Source organism: Hydra vulgaris, chromosome 10, assembly GCF_038396675.1.
Source record: "Hydra vulgaris chromosome 10, alternate assembly HydraT2T_AEP".
NCBI lineage: Eukaryota > Metazoa > Cnidaria > Hydrozoa > Anthoathecata > Hydridae > Hydra > Hydra vulgaris.
Genome location: NC_088929.1, coordinates 2,109,383 through 2,133,633, shown reverse-complemented (window position 1 = coordinate 2,133,633; position 24,251 = coordinate 2,109,383). Strand labels below are relative to the sequence as shown.

Here is a 24,251-nt window from a genome sequence, read left to right as displayed (position 1 = left end):
GGTTTATCTCGGTACTCCAAATGTTTTTGCTGTCGTTAATATTTTACTGCTATTTTTAATGGCTTGAATAGCCGACTGGAGGTTAGTATTGCTATAGGATTTATTTTTCTTTGGGAGATACTTGCGTACCATCTGAAACATAAGTAATATACAGCGAGTTTTAGATGTTGGCGTTTGGGGTAAAAATGCAAAAAGATAATTATTACCGATTGGCATAATAACTATCTTTTTAAATATCGATGCTTGCATTTTATAATGGTGTATTTTAAAGATGCTAATTGATATAGCGGCTATAAACAAACGGCGATGGTGAGCATTTAATGATAAGAAATGCACTCAATTGGAACAAATGACATTTTCAAATATAAAATTTTAGGAGAATTTTAGAAAACTTTTTTTTAAGTTAAATTATAAAGTAATAAGCTTTAATTGTATATCTAAAAACTATTGATTTATTATATCTTCAAAATACTTCTAACAAATTTCTGATACTATAATTCCTGAAATATCCAATGATTTATAAAATTGTTTTTATAATTATAAATAAAAATATTAAATATTGTTTAGAAAGCAAAAATATTGTACATTATATATTTTTTTAAACTGTGGGATTATTTTACCATTCTGTGGCGAAATCACCCCGCAATATTCTACTTGGACAAAAACCTATTTAAAATATATACCACGAAGCCAGTTAAATAGTTTTAATAAACTTATGAAGCTCTCACCTTAGCAGTTATTCTCAAATGTAGTATCAATCAATTTCACAAAGTTAATATTAATGCCACTTGGAGCAAGAGTGGCACAATAATATCAATTAATAATATTAAACAGCAAATTTTATTTAGAATTTACAACAACCAATCAAATTAGACGGCAACTATAATCAATCAATAGTTATAAGGTTATAATTTTAAAATATTAAATATTTTACATCATCTTATTATGGTTTTATGCCAAAATAAAACCTTATTCTTGTAATATTCAAAGCTGAGAAATTGTCCTCGAGGCGAAATCGCCCTGGTCCACCCTAAATTACATTTAAAAAGTAAAAATGCAAATAACTTTTACTTGTAAAAGTAAATTACTTTTTCAAGTAACAGTTACTCATTTAAAAAACTTAACATATGTAATTAAGTTTTACACGTTGTATAATTAATGTAGAAAAAATGAATTACTTTTAAATGTAAGTAAATAACATATTTTTATATGAGTTATGTAAAGTAATTCACGCTCAAAAGTAATTCGTATTTTTGCATCAAAATAAGTAAAAGTAGTCAAGTATTAATTTTTTTTGTAAATTGCTAATTGAAAACACACTCTTCTTTAATCCGCTTTTTAAGGTTGGTTTTTTGAAATACAAATTCAGACTCTCATGTTGATATGATTATTTACCTCTTTCAAAGAGTATTTCTCTGTAGGAATAAAATTTTTATTGAATAAATGTATTAATAATAATACTAAAAAATACGAAATTTTATGAAAAAAAATATAAATAGCTAATAATTAAATAGTAAAATTGGTTATTTTAGCGTTACGGAGGGATGTACATCCTTCTCCAAATATTCGGTAAAACCCGCTCCTCGCTGTATGTTCTTTCATGGGCGCTAAAAGGGAGTGGAGCAAAAAGTACAGTTTTTTCCGGGCAACGGATGTCCAAGGGACGCCAAATAAAATGATTTCGGCGCTTCTACATATTTGTTCAGCACCACTAAATCATCCCCTGTCCAGTGAAAATTACATGTGAAACATGCATGAAGAGCATTTACATGGAACATCTATAATTACCATGCAGTGGAGCTACATTTATGTACAGGTGCAGCGGTACATAAATGTAGCTACATTCGTGTACCGGATATTATTTAATAAATTACTAATGATTATTTAAAACGTTGGTTTTTAACCAAACAACCTTCACTGAAGAGCAACTGAAGCTTGGAGTAGAACAAATTATAAATAGAGAAAAATATCACTCAGTAAATTTTCAGAGGTATACAACATAGCAAAGGCAACTCTTCACAAATGAGTATTGTTTTAGTGGGACACGGAACACCATTTTTACAACATCCAGCTAAGATGGGAGAGAAACAGTTTTTCAATAGTTATATAGTACATATATAACTTATACAAACAATATGTCAATAGCTACATGATAGTGGCTTAGTAGGTTGCTAAAACATAGCTAAATTTATAGATAGTTGATATTAAGATCTGTGGCGAGTATGCATACTGCATTTTAGTTAGCGATATTGTTATTATTATATTACTATCATACTAAGTACAAAAAAACAGCATATCTGTTTCCGTTTAATACCACCAGATGAAGTAATATGAAAGTGTCAACATATTTTTAGCTAAATGACATTTGGCAAGACCTATGAATGACCTTACATTTTAATGTTAGAAAAAAATTAAAACAATAATTGTTTTTAAATATTATTCAATTATGTTTTCAAAAACAATGTCATTGATTTTGTCATTGATCTAAATTTTATAAACGTAAACTATATCCAGGCAAATATTTAAGGGACAATTAAGCCAAAGTTTTAACCAGATCTCTAATAGCTACTTAAGTAAGTGGAATTTATAGCTCAAAACATCAAGGTAAGTAGGGTAAATAAGCTATTTTAAAAGTTGGTTTAATATGGAATATTTATAAATATGAAAACAAAAAATTGTTTTGGTCTTCATCGACCATTGAGGAAATTTAGACCTATAAGTTCTTGAAAAGACACTACAACCTAATTAGATTCAGTGAATTGGTTAGAAAATTGCGAGGAGTCATTCAGCTTTATTATTTATAAAGCAGATCACATGATGAATACCTGGATTAAGAATAAGCCAGCTATGGCTCACTACAAAAGAATCAAGTCTGGCTGAATTGATAGCTTTTAATGCTGAGGTTTGAAGGCTGGTTTTGTAAAGTGGTCTACCTGGTCTCACAATTTGTATGTTTTTGAAAAAATTAATTGATCCATAAATCGTAGCCACTGGATTTTAAAGCGTATAGCTCTATGAAAAGTTATTGATGAGCAATACTGAACAAATGGAAACTAAATGGAGGGTAATTTGCCTAAAGATTTACTAATTAGGCTATTTCCAAATTGTTTGCTTAATTGCTTAACTAATGATAAAAATAGAGAACTTCTCTAATCTCTTAAGATCCGGCTTCAGAACCAGTCGCATTGTACCATCTAACAGTAGAAGTAATATTGCTAACGTAAAGCAAGAAGCGTCTCCTTCATGAAGGAGACGCTTTGCGTCAGTATGTCAGCAAATAGTTAAAAGAATTTTAAGAGAAGAGAGGAAGAGTGCAGTAGAACCTAAAAGAGTACAACTAAAGATGATCACAGTTGCGCCAGGAGCCAGGGTAATCATCCCACCAGTTTAAGTCTGTAACTGCGAAGAAAATTTTGAAGAAGATTTTAAAGTTGTTGGTTGCTCTAATATTAATATATGAGGATACACACAAAAATAACAATGTAAAGATCATTTCATGAATTTTATTTTAATAAACTAGTTTTGCAATTTCAACATACTTCTTTAGTTTTATAAACATGTTTTGCAATGTTTTGTTATTTAAATTAAGCAGCCAAATTATCCCATTTTTGGATTTCTCAAAATTGATTTTTATTAATATGATACGGCTAAGCTTTTAAAGCTACATTGCAGATTTTTAGATATAATGTGCATTTTGTATGAGTAATTCTTGAATAAAATCATTTTCAAATATAACATCAAGCAATAAAATTTCATAATAACGCAAATCATTAAAGGATGTTAAATACATTATGCGGCGTAAGCAAAACTTTACACTATTTTTTATTAATTAAATGTTTTTGCGATTTTTCAACACATGATAATTAATTGATTTTTAGTTAACATAATATAACTTTAATACTTAATAAATTTTTTTATTTAATTTTAACTAGTTTTCATATCTCTAAAATAAAAAAAATTTATTTTTATACATTTTTGCTCTGTAAAAAATTTTTTATTAAAATAAATATTTATATAATTTTCTATAAATGAAACTTTCTCATTAATGAGTTTGCTAAAATTTACACAATTGGAAAGCTTAGGCTAATTGAAATAGATTTTTTTTGTTTTTATTTTATTTTACATTTGTTGTTATAGATAAGTTACTTTTACAAATATTCAAGAAAGATCGTACTGATGTTATCATCCTTACTAATTGCAATTGTGTGTGCATAACATAAGCACGATAATGATCAATACACAATCAACATAATAAAACGTATTTTACAATAAAAGTGCTAAACAAAATACATAGTTACAATAAAAAAGTACCTGACTATGTCATACATTGAGAGGAATTAATTTGTCGGTTTTATTTGAAAATAGGAAAGGTATATCATAAGCATATCGAAATTGGAAAAAAATAGTTTTGTTCTAAAAAAAGGTGTACAACCCAGGAAAAAATGCTCTGTAGAATTTCTAAAAACTTTTGAAACATATGGCCTATAGAAATTCTATAGAAAATTTATAGAGTTTCTATAGAATGTCAATTAATTTCTATAGAAAGTGCTATAAAACTTTTGAAATAAATGGTTTATAAATTATCTAAATTATATAAAAAAAAGTAAAAAAGTAAGAAGTTCTATAGAAACTAACAAAGATTCTATACAATTTCTATAGAATTTCTTTAGGCTATATGTTTCAAAAGTTTATAGAAATTCAATAGAACTTGTTTTCCTGGGAATACAGAACTGATTAAACTTGTTTTTACTAAAGGGTTCATATATAAATATATTATTTCTAAGCAAAAATTTATTTATAAGTTTTAAACAAAAAAGATCTTAAAAAATGTAAGAAGATAAATTATTTTTTCATATATAAATAAACCTTACAATATTAAAAACATCACACTCATAAATGTTGAGAAATTTTATTTCTACATAAAAGGGTTTGTAATGAGTGTATCGATCTGCAAAATTTATTTAACGAATATCTTGTTTCTGACGGCGATAAAGGCATCGTAACTTACTTTTTCATAGATAATATAGCTCTAAATGTAAAAAACATGCTTGTTAAGCTTTGTTACAGTTTCTGGAAATCTTAAATTTTTTCTGCAACCTAACAACAATTTAAAAAAATCTACTCAAAATTGACACAAATTTCGCCAATAAAACCACGAAAATATTGGATCACACCGGAATATTAGTAACTTAAATAATTCATTTAAATTTAGTTTTTGGCAAACATTTTTACTAATTTTCCCAATAAGAACTAAAATCACTAAGTTTCAATAGTTTTAGTTCTGATAATCTAGTTCACCGATGATCTAGTTCACTGATCAGATTCATTAGTTATATTAAGTGAAAAATCATTTACTCAAAATCCTCACGGAATTTTGAACAATAGCTAAGGAATGAATTTATAGGTAACAATATAGGTAGATACAAGGCAGTTTCAGAGGTTTTTTTTTTCTTTCTTTAAAATATAATTTTTAAGAAAAAGTAATTAATATTAAAAAGATTTTTTATTATCTTACGCGGTTTTTAAAAGCTATGCTGTGTAATGTATACATTAGTGATAAAACAACTATAGTCTTCTTTTTGCTCCTGTCAAGTAAATTTTATTAGTTATTGTAATTATTGTCAAACGGCGAAATATATATATATATATATATATATATATATATATATATATATATATATATATATATATATATATATATATATATATATATATATATATATATATATATATATATATATATATATATATATATATATATATATATATATATATATATATATATATATATATATATATATAGGTAAGAATAAGACAAATCTATAAATAAGGTTACCTTGTAGCTACAAAAAGAAACTGAATAGATTTATTCATTTTTTAAGCTATAAAGATTTTTTAAACCAGTGTTGTTTTATATCATAAAAACTCTTGTTTTTTAAACCAGTACCATAAAGATTCTTGTTGCGTGTCCTAATGCATTAAACGCTTGACTTTAACAAAAATATATAAATATTAATGTAATTATAAATACATAAAAATGAATGTAATTACAAACTTGCAACAGTAAAACATGTATTCAATCACCCAGATTATTATTGTATCACAGCAAATAAAAAGATAAATTGTATAACAGCAAATACTAACATAAATTGCATCACAACAAATACAAGTACAAATTGAATACTAGAAATTGTTTTTAATAAATTCAAAAACACAATAATTTTTTTTATCCCTTTGGTAATATTTAAAACATTAGAATAACTTTAATCAAATAAATCATTAAATGCTGGTATACTATTAAAGTGGTAACTCTAAGTATAGAAAAATAGAAAGAAACTTAGGGAGTTAAGCTTAGGGAGTGATCTTAATGAAGATTTAAAAAAAATTTTAATATTGTTCTTAATTTAAAAATATTGCTTCTTGACTCATGGTGGCATAGGATACAAAAATTTAAAGAAAAAGTTATCCACACCCTAAATCCTCCGGGGTGCTCCGTAAAAAGAACAATAGATTTTCTTGGCGTAACTTTATAACTAAAAAAAAATTTTAAATAAATGGTTTGTAAATTCTATAAAAAATCTAAATAGTTTATAAATTAATATCATTGTAATGATTAAAGCAGGCGTTTATATTATATATTTTATAGCTCTATTTTTTTTAGCAATATTTTGTTCTAGCTAATGGTCTTTTTAAATATCGTTTTAGTTTTTGTTTTTTTTTTCTGTTTGTATTGTTGTTCGATAAATTATAAAAAAAAAAAAAAAAACTTCTGTAATAAGAGTGAGAGTTAAAGGTAAATTTTAATTTCAATCTATTTTATTTTCTTTTTTTAAGTTTCTATATTTAAAATAAATGTTCATTTGTTTCACTCTGTTTTAATAGTTTTCAATTTGAAATAATTTTACTTTAAAATAGTCGTTAAACTTTTCATATTTTTTTATTTTATTTACGACACACTTTTTCAAGATTAATTTTTTTAAGGCACACTTTTTTAAAGTACATTTTATCAGCATAACTAATACTCGCCGACAAAAAACTAAAATAAAAATTTAAAAAAGGCACACACCGCTTCCTCCAATACACAACAAGTAATCCCCTATCTCGTCCACCGCTTTTTTTATTTTCTTGAATTATTGACGCAAAACATGTTCCATTTTTGTTTTCTAAAGATACGGTTGAAATAATATTGTTTCTAGTATAAAAGATTTTTCGAAATAATTCGAATTTCATCAAGATTGTCATGCAGTTCATCAAGATTGTCATGATAATTTATCATAGTTTCATGAAATTGTTTAATAAATGCTGCAAAACCAAGCTGTTGAAGTTACCAATTACCTAGATATTTTTGTACTACGTTAAAGCAACATATACCTATTTATATAGTAAACCATAAAATCCCACTAAATTTTTAGAAAATAATTTTGTTACTCAAAGTATGTAATCTAAAGTTATGTTCTATTCAGTTCACTCTATTCAGCTTTCTTTTTTTACATTAATAGTTTTTATTTATAGATTTTGTATTTTTTTATTTTATTTTTTTTATTTCTTAGAAAACAAAAAGAAACTAATCTAAATAATAAAAAAGCTGCTTATTTTTAAATATTTCTTAAGTTTTGAAGCAATAATCATCAATAATAATAATCATCAATAATAATAATCATTTCAAAAACTGTTGTTTTTGGAATGATTATTGCTTAACTTTCTCTTTGTAGTTTCAGTAGAAAAAAGTTTTCTATGGTACTCAACTAATTATTAGAAAATGACGTTGACTGTCATTTTTTGTCAATGCTTCATTAAATTCAGGGGCCGATTTAACAGCTTGATTTGCACAATGATTAACCGCTTTCATGGCACGAGTTATCTTACATACAGTCTTGTAGTCATAACTAATAGTCCAAGTTTATGGAGACGATGTCAAGTTTATGGAGACGATGTCAAGGAATTTTTTTTGTAGATTAAGAGAGTCAAACAAGTTCATTGGCGTCATGTAACTTGTTCTTGTAACTTGTTCTTGTAACAAAATTTAGCTATTGAGAGTTTAGAGAAAGTATAAATTTTGTTTGGAGCAAGTCTTTTCTTGTCACCTAGTAATGGTTATTTTTGTAAGGCATTTCTACTTTTTCTTCAACGGAAATTTTATCGTTAAATAAAGGTAGTAATGCTAGATCTTTACTTAAATACCTTAATTGAAGTTACAATTTTTACTTTTTTTTCAACGGATATTTTATCACTAACTAATGGTAGTACTGCTAGATCTTCACTTAGATACCTTAATTGAAGTTTAATTTTATTTTTTGCAACATTTACAACATTGCATCTATTAACTTTAAAAAAAGAATACGATTTTTTGGGACTTCTGTTGCAAGAGAAGCTGAAAACCAGAAACACGCATTGTGGCTATGAAGAGAAACATTTTTTTAAATCGTAATATCTTTCTCTGTGACATTTAATTGATTACGAAAACCGAAAATTTTTAAACTGTATATATCTTTAGCCAATCATCTTGCACAATGGTGAGACCCAGGAATACAAATAGTTGTTGCACCATCATTTTCTCTCAAAGGGAGAAGTGCTAGTCTTTCAAACTCTTTATGATCATCAGGAGGTTGAATGCCTTTCAAGTATTCTTTTAATTTCTTCGCTTCATAGAGTTTTCAAGATGTCACTCTTTTTCAGGCTTTCTAAGGCATCCAGTTCCGATTATATAGTGGTTCAAACTGTGATTTTTCTAATAGTTTCCACTGGGACTTCATTCTACCAAAAATTTCAATCTTTGGTCCTTTTGATACAATAAAAGCATCAAACACTGCATTTGCGCAGATTTTAAGAGTATGATGTTAGCAGGCTAAAAACAAAACTCTTTAGTTCATTGATTTTTGTTTGACAGTTATTGCCCCATTATGATTTCCTATATTACTTGGAATCATGTCAAACCAAAGACCTGTAAGATGTTCTTCAACGCTAGGTCTCTCATTAACGAACTCAATTATCTTCCGTCCTATCAAAGCACTAGTACCAGCAGGTATCTCAGTGATACCGTATAATTTTTCAATGTCTTGGCTAGATACAACAATTGGCAGACGTTCATGTCTGCTTTCATGATTATATGGAAGCATTTTGTCATCAAAAAGAGCTACTAGTAGAATCAGAGATTGTTTGTTGAGATGTTGTTTTTAATTGGTCTATTTAATTGGACTTTTATGCTTTAACATGCTGGTGGTGAATACTCTTTAATTTAGCTACTACACGATGCTATGCTGTAAGATAAAGTCAGTTAGCCCTGACGGCGGGTAACTCCGGACACTTAATGTAAACTAAAGAAGCTATGTGATCTTAAAAACTATAAAAACTAATATGCAAAGCAATTGGCTGGGAGTGCAAGATATTGTTTCCCATCACCAGAAGAGAGATGTATCATCATATTTTCAAATATTATTATATTTATTTTTTAAGCAATCTAATAACTTTTTATTGATTAATGATACATTTTTATTGACAATATTTGTTTAAAAAAATTCGTTTGATACTTTAATTCACTAGTTTAAAACTAGTATTTGTGATTAAAACTAGTTAAAACTGGTTAAAACGAATATCTGTGAGTGAGTCAAGATCAGGTTGTATTGGACACATGTTTGGAGGGCGGTTTTGGACAACATTTACACATTTAAAATTTCCGTTTACACATTTAAAATGACCAACTCTGTTATACAAATAAGCAGGGGCGTTGCGTGAGAAAATTCCAGGGGGGGGAGGGAGGGGAAGAGACCTTGTTTTTCCCAACTGCTTAACATAGTTTTCACAACTGTTTTTTATAATTCAAGAATTCAAGAAATCAATTTCTGTCCTATTTACAAAATCTACTGATTGTTATACTACACTGCACTCACTCTCATGAATTGCCAATTATCAGTATTTATTAACTTCTATTAACAAAACATAGCTTCCTTTACATATATACAAAGTATTCAATTCAAAAAACGTCTAAAAGTTTTACCCATTCATAGTGAAATTGTATTAGTCCAAAAAAATATTACAATTTACAAATTCAATAAACTTTACAAACCATTCTGGCAGCATATATAGCAGTTTAAAATTTAACGGAAATGAGTTAGTACAAAGGAATATGGAAAATATTATTTTATTACAAAACTTATACGCAAAATATTTTATCATCAGCCTATCATTTTTTGTCTACTGTTTGATTTTAATATGACGTTTCTTCAACTGAACCCATCGTTTAACAAGATGTTCGGGGTTAACTCCTTTACAAAGTTCTTTTTCGCACTTCAGTAGCATGAGACTATCCAATCTCTCGTCACTCATTGTTGTTCTCAGATGTGATTTTACAATCTTGAGTTGACTGAAAGAACGCTCATTTGATGCTACACCATAAGCAGCTGTGATTACAAAAATGCATAGTTTATGGGCTTGTTTCAGTATATCCTTTAACTTCACAACATGGTACAAAATGTCTTGCAGCGTCTTGGCTGGTGTTCTTGATGAGTTAAAATCTCCATCACCTACTTCTAAACAGATATCTATCAAAATTTCCATCTGGCCTTTCAGCACATGAACGTCTGGAATATGATCCTTGTATCCAGGAGGAAAAAGTTTGCTTGCTTTTGTTAAGTTTTCAATACTCAAATTATCCTTATTTAACGGAAAACTAAAAATTTTGGTGATAGGGGCAAATATTTCCTTTAATGCTGCCGAGTTTTCGGTTAAACCTATGGCTAGAGAGTCAATGACCTCTTTGAATTCTTTCCGGTAAAAAGCTTTCATCTCCATTGCTATTAATCTATGGTGTCGTTCGTAATCGTTTTCTGCATCAATGTGTAATTTCCTAGAAAATATTACTGCACTTTCAATCAAATTGTTCATAGCATCTGTATCGTTACTGATATTTTGTATGTTCTTGGCAGTACTTTCAATTACATTAATACTGTCAATGACATTGAAGTTTGGACTTTCTAAGATTTCAGTTAATATTTTTATCTTCTCAATGATATTCTTCATGAAGAAAAGAGTAATAATGAAATCAAAAGTTGTTACTTTTTTCAAAAGTCCCATTGCCTTAGTTCTCGTGTTAGTATCAAAAATCTTATTATTTGAGATGCTCTGAAGAAGATCAATAACCTTCTCCAAACTCTGATTTAAAGCCTTAACAGATTTTGCTCGTGCGGTCCATCTTGTTCTAGACAGGTTTACAAGCTGTATTGCAATGTCAATGTCTTCAAGTTTTTCTTTTAAATGACTAAATCTTTTTGTGCTTGATGTGAAGAAAACATGCAACTGTTCGAGGACATTAAACAATTCTCGTATTAAAGCATTAACATTGCAGGCATGTTCAAGAGCAGTGTTTGTTCTGTGGTCTTGACAAGGTATGTAAGGTACATTATGGCCAACTTCTTCTGTTATATACTTTTGTACTCCTTTAAATTGTCCAGACATTGAACTCGCGTAGTCATAAGACTGAAAAGCCATCTTTGATGTGTCAATGCCTTCTTTATGTAAAGAAGATAAAATTAGCTCAGCCATCCCTTTTCCAGTCTTATCAGTGCATTCAACGGATTTCAAAAGCCTTTCCCGAATCTCACCGTTTTCACTGGCTGTTCTCACAACTATACTCATTATGTCCTTATGTGACATATCGGGAGTAGTGTCGGCCATCACGGAAAAAAAATTGGAGCTGTTAATTTCATCAATGATCTTACTCTTTAATTCAGTTGCAATTAAACTAATCATTTCATTTTGAGACGATGGACTCGTGTATGTAACTCTATATGGACGAAGGGCTCTATCTTCAATCCAGGCTTTTAGTGTGGGATTGTGGCGAGAGATAAGATTAACAACTGCAACAAAGTTACCTTGATTAGCACTGTCCGATTCTCTAAACGCTAGCCCTTGGCTTCCCAAAGTCTTGCATGTATCGATAAGAATTTTGACAATTTTTCTATTCTGCACCTCTATTTTTTGCTCTTCTATTAAAGCAATTCTATTGGATTTATCTATAAGGTGATCTATATGCCCTTTTTTCATAAGAAAGTGACAATATTCACTTAATGCAACTTTATGTGCTTGAGAGGTAAAGTGCGCCTGAAGCTTTCCAAGTTTGTCTTTCCCATAGCTTTTCATCTTAGACCAAGATCTCACCCCAACATTTATCCAAGCATCTTCAGTTTTTCCCTTCTTTCCAACACCCTTGGGAAAAAGGCGGCAGACAAAACAAAATGTGGCATCCTTCTGGGTGCTGTATTCTAAATGTTCAAACTCTTTGTACCACTGGGGATTAAATCTATTTTTACCGTCACTTGGGAAACTAGCAAGTTTTGGTTGGTGTGGCCCTAACTGGATTAAATACAGTTTTTGATTATCCGTAATTGTATGTGGACGTAAACCTGGGTCATGGCTTATCAATGCTGATGAATCTGATTTGTCAATTATAATATTTTGAGCTTTGGTATCGAGTTTTTTTATAAAAGCGTTTCCCATTTTCAAAACATTTTTTGACATTTCCACCACAGAACTTGTTGCATTCACAATTTCAATTGCAGCGAATTTTTCATTTACTAATTCTTCTTTACAATATTTTTTATAAATGTCATTACAATCTTTAAGATTATCTATTAAAACACCCAAATTTCCCATGAGCGAAGTCCAATTTGTTGTTTCACTGCTTACTTCAGTAGTATCCAAGTTAATAATATTCGTGTCATCCTTTTTATCTCGGTCATAAAACTGGGTTAAATCATCTGATTTAGGATTTAATTCTGTAAATTTCTCTGCTTGTTCCTGGACTACAGCATAACCCGGGTTTTCCCCTATTGCATCATTATTATGAATTTTTGAACTTGCGTCCTCTTCAAATTTTTTATTAAAAGATGTTGTTTCTTCTTCTATGGATATACCACATGTTGAAGTCGATGTTTCAATTATTATCAAGTCTAACTTTGTATGTTCACTACTTTGTGTTTCATCATCCACTTCGACATAAATACCAGCATTCTGAGGTTCCATTTTTTGTTTTTTTGAAGCTAAGGAGGCTACAAAAGGATTCTCTGGGGCTCCCACTGTTTGTATACGAACCTTTCTACCACCATGAACGGATCTTTCATGACTGGTTTTATAGTCGTTATTAAATACTGCTTTGCATACGCAACATTGTAATTTATATCTTTTGCTATTCATATTTAGTGCTGGAAAACAAACGCAGATAATTTACCGTAATTTTTAAAGGATTCAATGTTTATAAAAGTTATCAATCTTAATAAATGTGATAAGATATAAGAGTCTTAAAATAATAGAATAAGACTAATAATTCTATTATATATTCTAATTAGGCCTATTACTCCTACAAACCTAATTCTGATCCTACTTTAGTATACTGATAATTGGAAGTAATAACAGGCGCAAAACGTTCATATCAGAGTTTAGCATTTATTTTATTATACTTTCTGATAAAAAGCTTTATATAAAATTATTATATTAAAAAATGAATCATATCATTTTAAATGCTATCATATCTTTTATACAAAGACAGAAATGTTAAAATCAATTCATGGAAATAAATATTCACGTTTCAAAGTAGAATGTATGAAAAAAATGAATAACTGCTTTTAGTCACACATAAAATTGCAGCTGCTATTTTTATTGCATAAACTTGCAGCTGCCATTTTTATTGTTGATAACAAAAAAAAGTTGCGCGAAAAAAAACAACAACGTGGAAATCAAAAGGGCGTTCCGTTATGACTTGGCAAATTATTTCGTCTTGTGGAAAACAGCCTTAAGCCGTTTAATAAACGTAAAGTTTATTTGTCCAAGTCAAAAAAAAATTAGATCTTTGATGGATTTTCGCAAACATTTTAACTTTATTTAACTGGAAAATATTTTTTGATTTTATCACCGATTTCCCAACTGTCCCAACTCGTGGCAAGGAAATTCCCAACTTTTCTCTTTTCTAGATTCTGGGAGGGGGAGACTCCCCCCCCTACCCCCTCCAAGGCGACGCCCCTGCAAATAAGGATACATTTAATATAACCCTCTAAAAAATGAAGTGTTGATTTGATGTTGATCAACGTTGATTTTGCGTTGATATTAGCGATCAACGGCGATCAACCATAAATGGATGTTGTTGCAACAGCAATGTTATCAACAGCAAATCAACGTTTGTTTACAAACACTGAGCGTTCGTTGATTTACTGTTGACAAAAAACAAATTTATTGAGCCGTTTACTAACAGTAATTTGCTGAGCATTTTCTGCTGGGATATTTTTGTTATTTTTGGTGGTTATAAAACGTTTGTTCAAATTTTAATTGTATTATACGGTATAAAATGAGTATAAACTTATTGAAAAACATATATTTTATTAAGTAATTATTTTTTCAGTTCTTGAATAAAGATTATCCTAATGAAATTAGGGTAGTTTTTTAACTATTTGAGGATAATAGAACATCTTAATATAAATATTTTAACAATTTAACATGAAAAAGTCACAACTTAGCAGCAATTTGGCTTATTAATGCTTATTATAATAACATTACTATTATCATAGCAAATTATTAATGGCTGCAAGTATTTGCCTGATAAATTCTGACTGCAAACTTAAATCATATAGTACAAAATGCAATTTAAATTGATTTTTTCTGTATAAGAATAATAATGCCTTTATTTTTTTTTCTTTTGTGATGTAATAAAATAAAGATAATAATGCCTAAATATGACAGAAGCCTATATATGAGAGAATTTATGAAAGAAAAACGAAATACTGAAAAAAGAATAAAATATCTTCTTGAAGAGTGCAACATTGTTGGTAGAGGAAATTGCGTTCATCTAGATTTAGACATTCAAAAGATTTTTTAAGTTTCTGAAGATGTGCACAGTGATATATTGATGTTTTCAATCACTTCGCCAGAAAATAAATTTTGTTTAAGTAAAGTTGAATCTAATTATTGTGATGTTGACGACATTGCATTTAAAAATAGTTTATACAGTAGTATTGATACTCTAACTTCAACAAAAGATTTTTTATATGAGTGGTTATTAAAATACTGTATAAAAGATGATGCTTTAAATGCACTTTTATTTCACTTAAATAAATTTACTCCATCTATACCAAAATGCTGGCAGACATTACAAAAATCTCTTCAAAAAGTTAATGTTTTATATGTCAGTGGAGGCGATTATATATCTTGGAGTTAAAAGTGCAATTGATTATTACATATCAACAGTTCGAAATAAGGAAAAGCTTGATCTAATTGTAAGTATTGATGGTGCACCTATGTGCAATAGTAAAAAGACTTCCATTTGGCCTATACTAGTTACAATTAACAGAAAAGGATCCTATGCTGTTGCAATTTGGCATGGTCAGGGAAAACCAAACAATTTGGATGAGTGCTTTGAAGATTTTATTCTTGAAATGAAAAAATTGCAAACTAATGGGTATAAACAGCTGCTGGTGACTATTAAAGCTTTTGTTTGTGATGCGTCTGCAAGAGCATTTGTTAAATGCATTATAGGGCATAGTGGCTATCATAGCTGTGAAAGATGTATGGCAGTTGGCACACAAAAACATGGCGTAAGATTATTGGAAACGACTACTTTACTTTGTACTGACATGGCTTTTAAAAATATTTTTTATAAAGAAGGTCACCAGCTTGAGAGTCTTTCTCCACTTGTTCAGTTAAATTTCCTAATGGTAACTGAATTCCCATTAGACTATATGCACCTTGTATGTCTTGGGGTAGTTAAAAAACTTCTAATAAACTGGTGTAAAGGTCCCCGATGTATTAGAATAAGTCAATCTGTTAAAGACAGTATTTCAAATGAACTCATAAATTTACGAAGTTATAAACCATCCAATTTTCAACATAGACCACGCTCTTTAAATGAACTTGAGAAGTGGAAAGCAACAGAGTTTCGATTATTCTGCTTTATGCTGGACCTGTTGTTTTAAAAAGGAAAAATAAATAAAACTATGACTTATTTATTTCTCTTTCAATTGCTATGCACATACTGCTTTCTAATAAAATGGCCAAAAATGAATTGTTAGTGGCATTTGCTAAACAGCTGCTTATATAGTTTGTCAGAGAAGTACAAATTTTGTATGGGGAGATCGTGGTAACATACAATGTTCATAGCATGATTCATTTAGCTGATGATTGTGTTAACTTTGGGGAGAGTCTTGATCATCTATCAGCTTTTCCTTTTGAAAACTTTTTGGGTTGAATTAAAAAAATGGTGCAAAAATCACATCAGACTGTTGCCCAAATAGTGAATCAATTAGATGGGAGAAAAAAGTTGGATATTTTTCTTAGAGAAAGGAATGGTAAAGAAATTTCTGCCCAAGTGGTAAATAAAAATATCACATCAAATCTATGAGACAGAGTTTATTTTATTCAAGACAAAGGGTTTATTTTAGTAGAAGAGGTTTTGGTAGATCTTGTAAAATGCAAGGCTCTAAATCCTCATTCAGTTCGAAAGTTTTTTCCTGATTGTTTTGAAACATCTTATTTAGACGTTTGTTATGTAAATTCATTAGCCAACCTAAAAACAATTTTTCCGAAAAAAAAAGAACTTTTGAAGAAAGGCTTGATGGTACCTGTTTAAAAAGGTGGTTATGCTTTTTTTGTGCTTAGACATTGTGACATTGCTTATGATCACTGATTTCTTGAATTAAAAACACAAACTTTGATTATACTTGCAGACCATCAATTTTTAAAGAATGTCTGTGCATGTGTCATTTTGTAAAATTTGTTGTAAATTTGTCAAATATGTAGTTCATTGAACAAATTTAAAGTGAGTTTAATGCATTTTAATTTATAAATTTTTTGTGTGAAACAAATACCTGGTATGTTTATAGAAATAATAAAATATTTACACTGGTGTTTTACATTAATAAATCTAAAAAGCGTTTTACAAAGTTCATTGTTTTTAATCTCTAATGTATTTTTAATTTTATTTTGTAACTTATATAAGATTGTTTAGAATTAAATTGCACCAGAATATTGAAATTTCATTTGCCATTGTTGAACTTTAAATGGAAAAATTAAAGAAGTGAAAGTGATTGCTAAAAGTTGGATGAAAAATGATAGGAAATGCTTCTGGCTGCCATTTAAAAGTTCCGCTGCGATTCGTAAAGCTGTCACAACCTTGCAGGCATCAACCTCTGATTGGAAGATATACCCTGCTAGGATTTTATACACTACAGGTTTGCATATTACTATAAAAAAATGTAAAATAATTGAATTAGATATTGAACTGTATGTTTTGACCAGGGCACTGAAGAGGATAATCATGTGCTGGTGCAAATTTATTTTAGGCCTGCTTTACAATACGACTATAGTCTCATTTAATATCACTTATTTTAAATCCAATATTCCAACGGGCATTTGTTTAAATTATATGTTCTGAATGTCTTTAGAATGTTTAAAGAAGATTTCCAACGATTAAAAAAAGTTTTTTAAACTATGTTTTTAGTTTTTTTTTTAAACTTTTAGTGTTTTTTAAAAACTAAAAAATTCATTAATTTTCATGGGTTTTTCATTAAAGTTCATTAATTTTTATGCGGTGCACCAATTGCACTCCATTCTCATAGGGCCTGCTTTTGCCGCAAAAATTTCAATTACATCTTCATTAGATATTGATAAATGATTTTATGTACATAGATTTGTGTTTATGAAGAAGCTCAGTCACACTTAGAGAAAGCAGCAGATACTTCAAATATTGAAACTGACATCGAAGAGAAAAAAGGGACAAAGCAAAAGTAAATTTTACTAAAATTAGTTTTTAACAAATAAAAAATTTTGCAATAAAGAATTACACAAATCATGCACTTTTTTTGTTTATAAAGTAAAGTTTATATTAAAGGAGAAAGACAGCAATGACATTTTGTGAAAGTGAATAAGATATTGTGATTGGTGATGAAGAACTATACGGAAGATACTATTTTGATAGTTCAAATAGCTAAAGAACATCTAACGTGATTCCAAATATAGCAGGTTAACTATTTTTGTAAAAGTAAAATAATGGTTTGTTAAAATAAAATGCTTATTTTTTTACTGAATTATAGATGTTTTTAAATCAATATCAACTCCCCATTTACACAGTGAAATAGCAAGCTTTTCAGTTGCTGAAAATAACAATGACTTCTCGAAAGAAACTAATCTATCTCAAGGGAAAATGATGTTGTCTTCAAATATATTGGTAAAAAAAAGTCCTAATGTTGCTTTTGTTCTAATTAAAATCTGTGTGCGTGTGCAGTAAAAAAATTAATAGAAATCAGAACTATATGTTATAGAATATAATTTTGTTGACAAATATTTTATAAATACATGTTTGTTGACAAGTTTAAATAAAAATCACTATATAATGTTTAAAAATTTTATTTAATTTTTGTATGTATAATTTATCTATACCTAGGTAGAAAATGGCTCTAAAAATTGTGTTTTGGATAAAGAGGATAGCAAAGAAAGACATTTGTCTTGCCAGGGTAAATTAAATAAAAGTTTTATTTATTTTTCCCATTTAGGTATTTTTTCATGGTTAATTTTTTACAAAATATTTTACATAAATAATAATAATATTGTTTATTTTACTACATTTTTTTTTAAAGATTTTCAAAAAAGATTTGCGTTGAGTTGGATGGCAAAAATAGATAAAAGAGAAAAGTGATTCAAGAGTCAATTTTAAAAATCCATGTATTGAAATTAAGATAATTTCATTCATATAGAATGAACATAATATGTATTCTGACCCTTAAGTAATTTTTATTTTGTTAATAATAGATGAGTTCTCTTAGTCGTTGTGGAGGTAATATAAATCGGCTTTTGCTTTTGGAAAGTTGTTGATGAGCGAGGACGCTGGGGCCTGTTTTAATGTCTTGGGTGGTTCATTGAAGATAAATTTTAAAACATACACCCTGTATCATATGATAGTGGGTAAGAATGGTTTTATGCATTTTTTTAGATTTTTTATTTCACAGGAAATATATTTTGTTTATCCTAGTCAGTCATTTATGTAACTATTTGCTATAATTTCTGCAGTTTGATTTTTTTCAAATTTGATTTGAATTTTTGATTTAGATGCGATTACACGACAGCATCATGATGCAAAAATTTGCGAATGTTATTCAGGCATTTCGAAATTTTTAAGTCAATCAGGAACACGACTCAATCGAAAAGTTTTGAAAATGAACAATGCTGCAAACGCTAAATAAATTGTTTGAAAATGTAAATTTTGTGTTAAATTCAATAAAAAAACTTTCTTACTTAATGTAGTGCCTACTTTCTTTCATTATTCTTTTGAGTTAGCTTTGAATTGCTCTATCAATAAATTTTTTGCTAAATCCTTTATTTACAGCCTGTTTTTTACAAAACAAATTAAGATTTGAGCAATAAGTATAAATTTTATATACAAATATTTTATATATATATACATACATAATATATATATATATATATAAATATATATATATATATATATATATATATATATATATATATATATATATATATATATATATATATATAAATTATAAATCAGTAGAAAATCACTTAACAAAGTTTTTTTTCATTTAACTCTGTGTTTCATAAATAAAAAGACTCATCAGAAATACTGAGTTTTTTATTGATGAGAGCATTTCTGATGAGTCTTTTTATCGATGAAATACAGTGTTAAATGAAAAAAAAATTTCTTAAGTGATTTTCTACTAATTTATAATTGCTCAGTTCTTTTAAGAACATTGAGCACTCTATTTTGTAGAATACATTTTAAAGTTGTTTAAATATATATATATATATATATATATATATTTCGTAAACTGTTGATATATATTTTTTTGATATATGCATCAAAAAGCGATATCAAAATACCGTCGGCTATTATAAAAATCAGTGTTGAATCACCAGGAAAAAATGATTGTTGATTAAACGTTGAAAAGCAACATTCGATCAACGTTTTTTGTAAACACCAAATCAACGTTGATAAGTGGCTAACATTTTGGACAAAAAATCAATATGGAATCAATGTTGACGAGAAACATTGAATCAACATCAAATCAACGCCTCATTTTTTAGCGGGAATACATAGACCCATAAAAGTAATTCATTTAATTTCAATAAAAAGACCTCCGATTTGAAAAAAGTGTTTTTAAAGTGTTAATTTTCATTAGTAAAAAAGCCAATTTTTATTTAAATGATGACATTTTTATCCCGATTCTTTATATATCAGAGGTGATTTTTAATAGAATTTTTTTTCACCGTCATAAAAGGCAATATTAGACGCTTAATAATTTGAGTGAGAATTATTTGCTAACCTTTCTACGAATTATAGAGTGGGAAAAGAATATGACCTTTTTCTGGTAATAAAAAAAAACTTCAGAATAAACTTATTACTTCCACGCATAATGATTCACATTCGTTAGTGGTTGAGCACTAATCTTTTTTTAGCTTGGATAATAAAGAATTACTTATAAATACACACAAACCCCCTACTTTTTTCCCAGATCCACTAAGTTGATGAATCACTTTATAACTAGGTAGCTGAAAATTTATTTTCAAAATAAAATACCTAGGATTTACTCTGAATACTAAAAATTCCAACTTTGCATCACTAAGTTTTTCAAAAATTGAGGAAAGAATCTAAAAATTTAGAGCTTGCAGTACAAACTCTAATCCATTATGGAATCCGGTTTGCTCGCCCGAGTTCCTTTAATTTATATTTAAACTATTAACAGTGTGAAAACAATGACCCACTAACTAAACATAACAGACAGAAGTTAAAATTGTTATTAAAACTTTCGAAGTACAGTAAGAATTAAATTCTTTTTCACCAATCAACGGTAGATATTAATCATTAATAATTTAAATATGAAATATAATTTTTTGTTTACAATATGCCGTTAAGCTATGCCGTTGTCAGACGTTAAAATTTAAATAATTAATACTATATACAGAGTAAGGTAAAAGTTGAATTTTCAAAAAGTGAAAACACCGAAAGGAAACTGATGAAATATGTGCATAAATTGCAGGAATTGCTAGAATTCCAGAGAACAAAACGAAATTTTAAGAGAATAAAGAGACATCTTCAAGCTCCAATACAAAAAACTTAAAATAACTTTTTTTTTAGATGAGTTTTTTAACCTCTAAATAATTTTAATATAGGTGCTGAACCATTTTAATAAATACGCTTGCTTATTCTGTAAATATTTTGAAACTTTAGATTGATTTGCTTTATACTGTTCACCTCACAGAAGTAATTCACAAAAACTTATTACGCAAATAAAATAATTTTTATGCATGCGATTCTTTTTTTTAGTTAAATTTTTTAGTGTTTTCAAACTTGTTTTCATATAAAATAATGAAAACTAATACTTTAAAAATTTATAATTCATATCTTAATAAAAACACAAAAATAATAAATATTTATAATAAAAAACTTTGTTTAAATCAAAGTTTACTCTAAAGTAAAAAAATATATAGCCAAATATAGCCAAAATGTTGAAAAATTTGATATAAAAAAAACGGATTACAAATTAATGAAATACCTGGTATAATTAAGGTTTAAAAAAAATTATCGCTTTATCCCTTTACTTAATGATATCAATAATGGCGGTAAGGGTATAATATTTGCAACTATACAATTTGTAAACAACCTTAAAATGTAATTACCATTTCATAACATATTGATTTTTCTTCCACGTTAATTTTTAAAAACTAATCTCTAACATTTACTTTAAAAACCTTTTAATCTTAAAATTTATACCTGTTAACTAATTCTTTCAAAAATAAATTATATAACTTTTAATATATTTTGTAATATTAAATTTTGTAATACTAATGCTACTGAATAATTTAATATCATAAATAACTTAACGTTCGAGAAATCAAATGACTTTATAAGCATAACTTTATAATCAAAATAAACAAACTATTTTTTCCAAAAAACTTTTTTGCCTGATTCAAAACAAAAAATAATATTAAAAATTTCATTTTACCCAAACATCCTATTGTCTAAGTTGCAATTACGCAAAGGCAATATTGGATTAATAAAGCTAAATTTTATTATGAATATTTATTGCTTTTGATTGGTCATAAGCATGAAAAGAAATATTTAACGTTTTTAATAAAATAGAAATCAAAGGTGTGATTAACAAATCTAAGGTGATTGAAAATAGTGTAAAGAGTTTGAAATCATGTATGGTGATATCTAGTATAATACAATACTGAGCGTAATACCACACAGTGTAAATTAATGTAAAAATGAAAAAATCAATTGGCATAAATTGTCATTTAAGTCGGCTTATATTAACTGTGCTAATATGACGCAAACGTCTAAAGTTTAAGTCTAATGTAATTACTTTTATGCTATTTTAAACTTTTTTTTAGTTAAAAAAATTGCATAAAAAAAACTATAAATATATCTTAAAACTTTTAGTTTTGATTTTAAAACTTTTTATGTCAACCCTGAAGACAACCCTGTAGTAAAACAACCCTGTAGTAAGACAACCCTGTCATCTTTTTGTCCTTCGCCATCTTTATAGCTTAATACACGAAACTTGTAATTATTATATTCACAACTTAATAAAAAAAACATTTAAAATTTTAAATACAAACTTTTCTGTTGTAAGTAGGTTTACCACAAATATATTTCCTATCCTTATGTAGTATGAAATTTCCAGTTTATTTTCTAAGTATATATAAGTTATATAAGTTACTTACCTTCTTTGTTTACCTTAATAACCTTACATAAGTTTACCTTCAATATGATTTTACAATTTTTACTTATTGAAAATACCACCTTAGTTAGTTTTAAAGTATGAACTTACAAGTTGAGTTTTCAGTGGTTTTCCTGTAACTATCTCATATCTGGGAGGTTCATCGTGCAAAAATTCCTTAGATAAACTTAAATATGTCGGTAGATGTTCAATTCGTGAGATGTTAATAATACGCTGTTCTTTTAATAATATGGTGTTAATTATATGCTGTTCAGTTTGTTCTGAGTTATCAACTAAAACGATCTCTGTTGCTAGTTCTTCGTTAACTGGTTTTCTCATATATAGCGTTTTATTATTGTCACTTTCATCAGTGACATAAAACACAACAACTTCACTGGCAAAATTGTTGCTAGCAATACTTAAATTTGCAGTTTCAGTAAAATCCTCGTTTAGATTATCTGAAATAATTTCTTTTTCGAAACTTGTTGTTATTTTTGTTTCTAATGTCATAATGTCTTGGTAGATACAAACAACAAAAGAAATGTCTTGGTAGATACAAACAACAAAGGAAATGTTTTTGTTGAAATAAATAACGAAGGAAATGTCTTTTGTGGATACAAACAGCAAAGAAAATGTTTTTGGCAGATACAAACAACAAAGGTAATGCTTCTTATGACATAGCTACAATACAGCCAATGTAAAATTACTCCCAACAAGTGGACAAAACAAAGCAACAAATACCTTTGATGAATTCTTGTTTTTCACTCTCTTTCTGTACTTTCAAAAAGCATTTTTTAATATATAAATATGAAAGATTTATTTTAAATCTAGTAACGACTTGCGTAACTAGGTTTGTTGACAGTTAATCAGATAATGACGTATCTTCGAGAAAATAATTATTTTCAACTATTTAAATTAAAGAGCGTGATCTTTTTTTTTATTATTTTATGCATAAATTAAAATGCGTTTTTTTATTATTTTATGCATAAATTAAAATCTTTTTGCATAAATAATTATAGTCGAGTTCTATCGGCTTCATTATTCAGCTTAATAATTAATAAAATATTTTTAATCTACAAACATTGTTCCAGATTATCAAGTAAAGCATGTACAACGTCAATAAGGCACAGTTGGTTAGAATAAGCTAAAATAGAAAAAAAACAAAGAGGCTAAAAAGGTATATAAGAACCTGTTGTAGCTTGTTAAGCAAGTAATTAGTTAATGTTAAGCAAAAATTAGTTAATATTAGCATAAATTAAAATGGCTTCGACTTTAAAATGGCTTCGACTTTTAAATTAAAATGCTTCGTCTAAAACGACAAGATTAGTTTTTCCTGAAATGCATTTACTATTCAATATTATTCAATCATATTGATAGTTCATATAAACAGATAAAACTATTAGCGGGAGAAAAAATCCTGATTTTAAGAACATTTAACACTTTCTGAATAATTAATATACATACATAGATATATATATATATATATATATATATATATATATATATATATATATATATATATATATATATATATATATA

The 24,251-nt window shown here is 27.9% G+C and overlaps 1 protein-coding gene across 6 annotated transcripts in view; it reads right to left on the bottom strand.

Annotated features, from left to right (window-relative positions):
* Positions 1-23,600, bottom strand: part of LOC136085718 (uncharacterized) — a 42,812-nt gene extending 19,212 nt beyond the window's left edge. Inside the window, exons 1-3 of one of the 6 annotated variants that reach the window (XR_010641143.1) lie at positions 22,824-23,597; positions 5,837-5,970; positions 4,829-5,029 (exon numbers count right to left, since the gene is read on the bottom strand). Coding sequence is in view for 2 of the 6 variants with exons in the window: in XM_065807057.1 (XP_065663129.1) it covers positions 22,824-23,222 (399 nt within the window). In the remaining 4 variants the exon portion in view is untranslated. Of the gene's footprint in view, positions 1-4,828; positions 5,030-5,836; positions 5,991-22,823 lie in introns of those variants that run through there. The other 5 variants (XR_010641142.1, XR_010641144.1, XR_010641145.1 and 2 more) reach the window with 5 other exon arrangements.
* Positions 23,601-24,251: the final 651 nt, after the last annotated feature.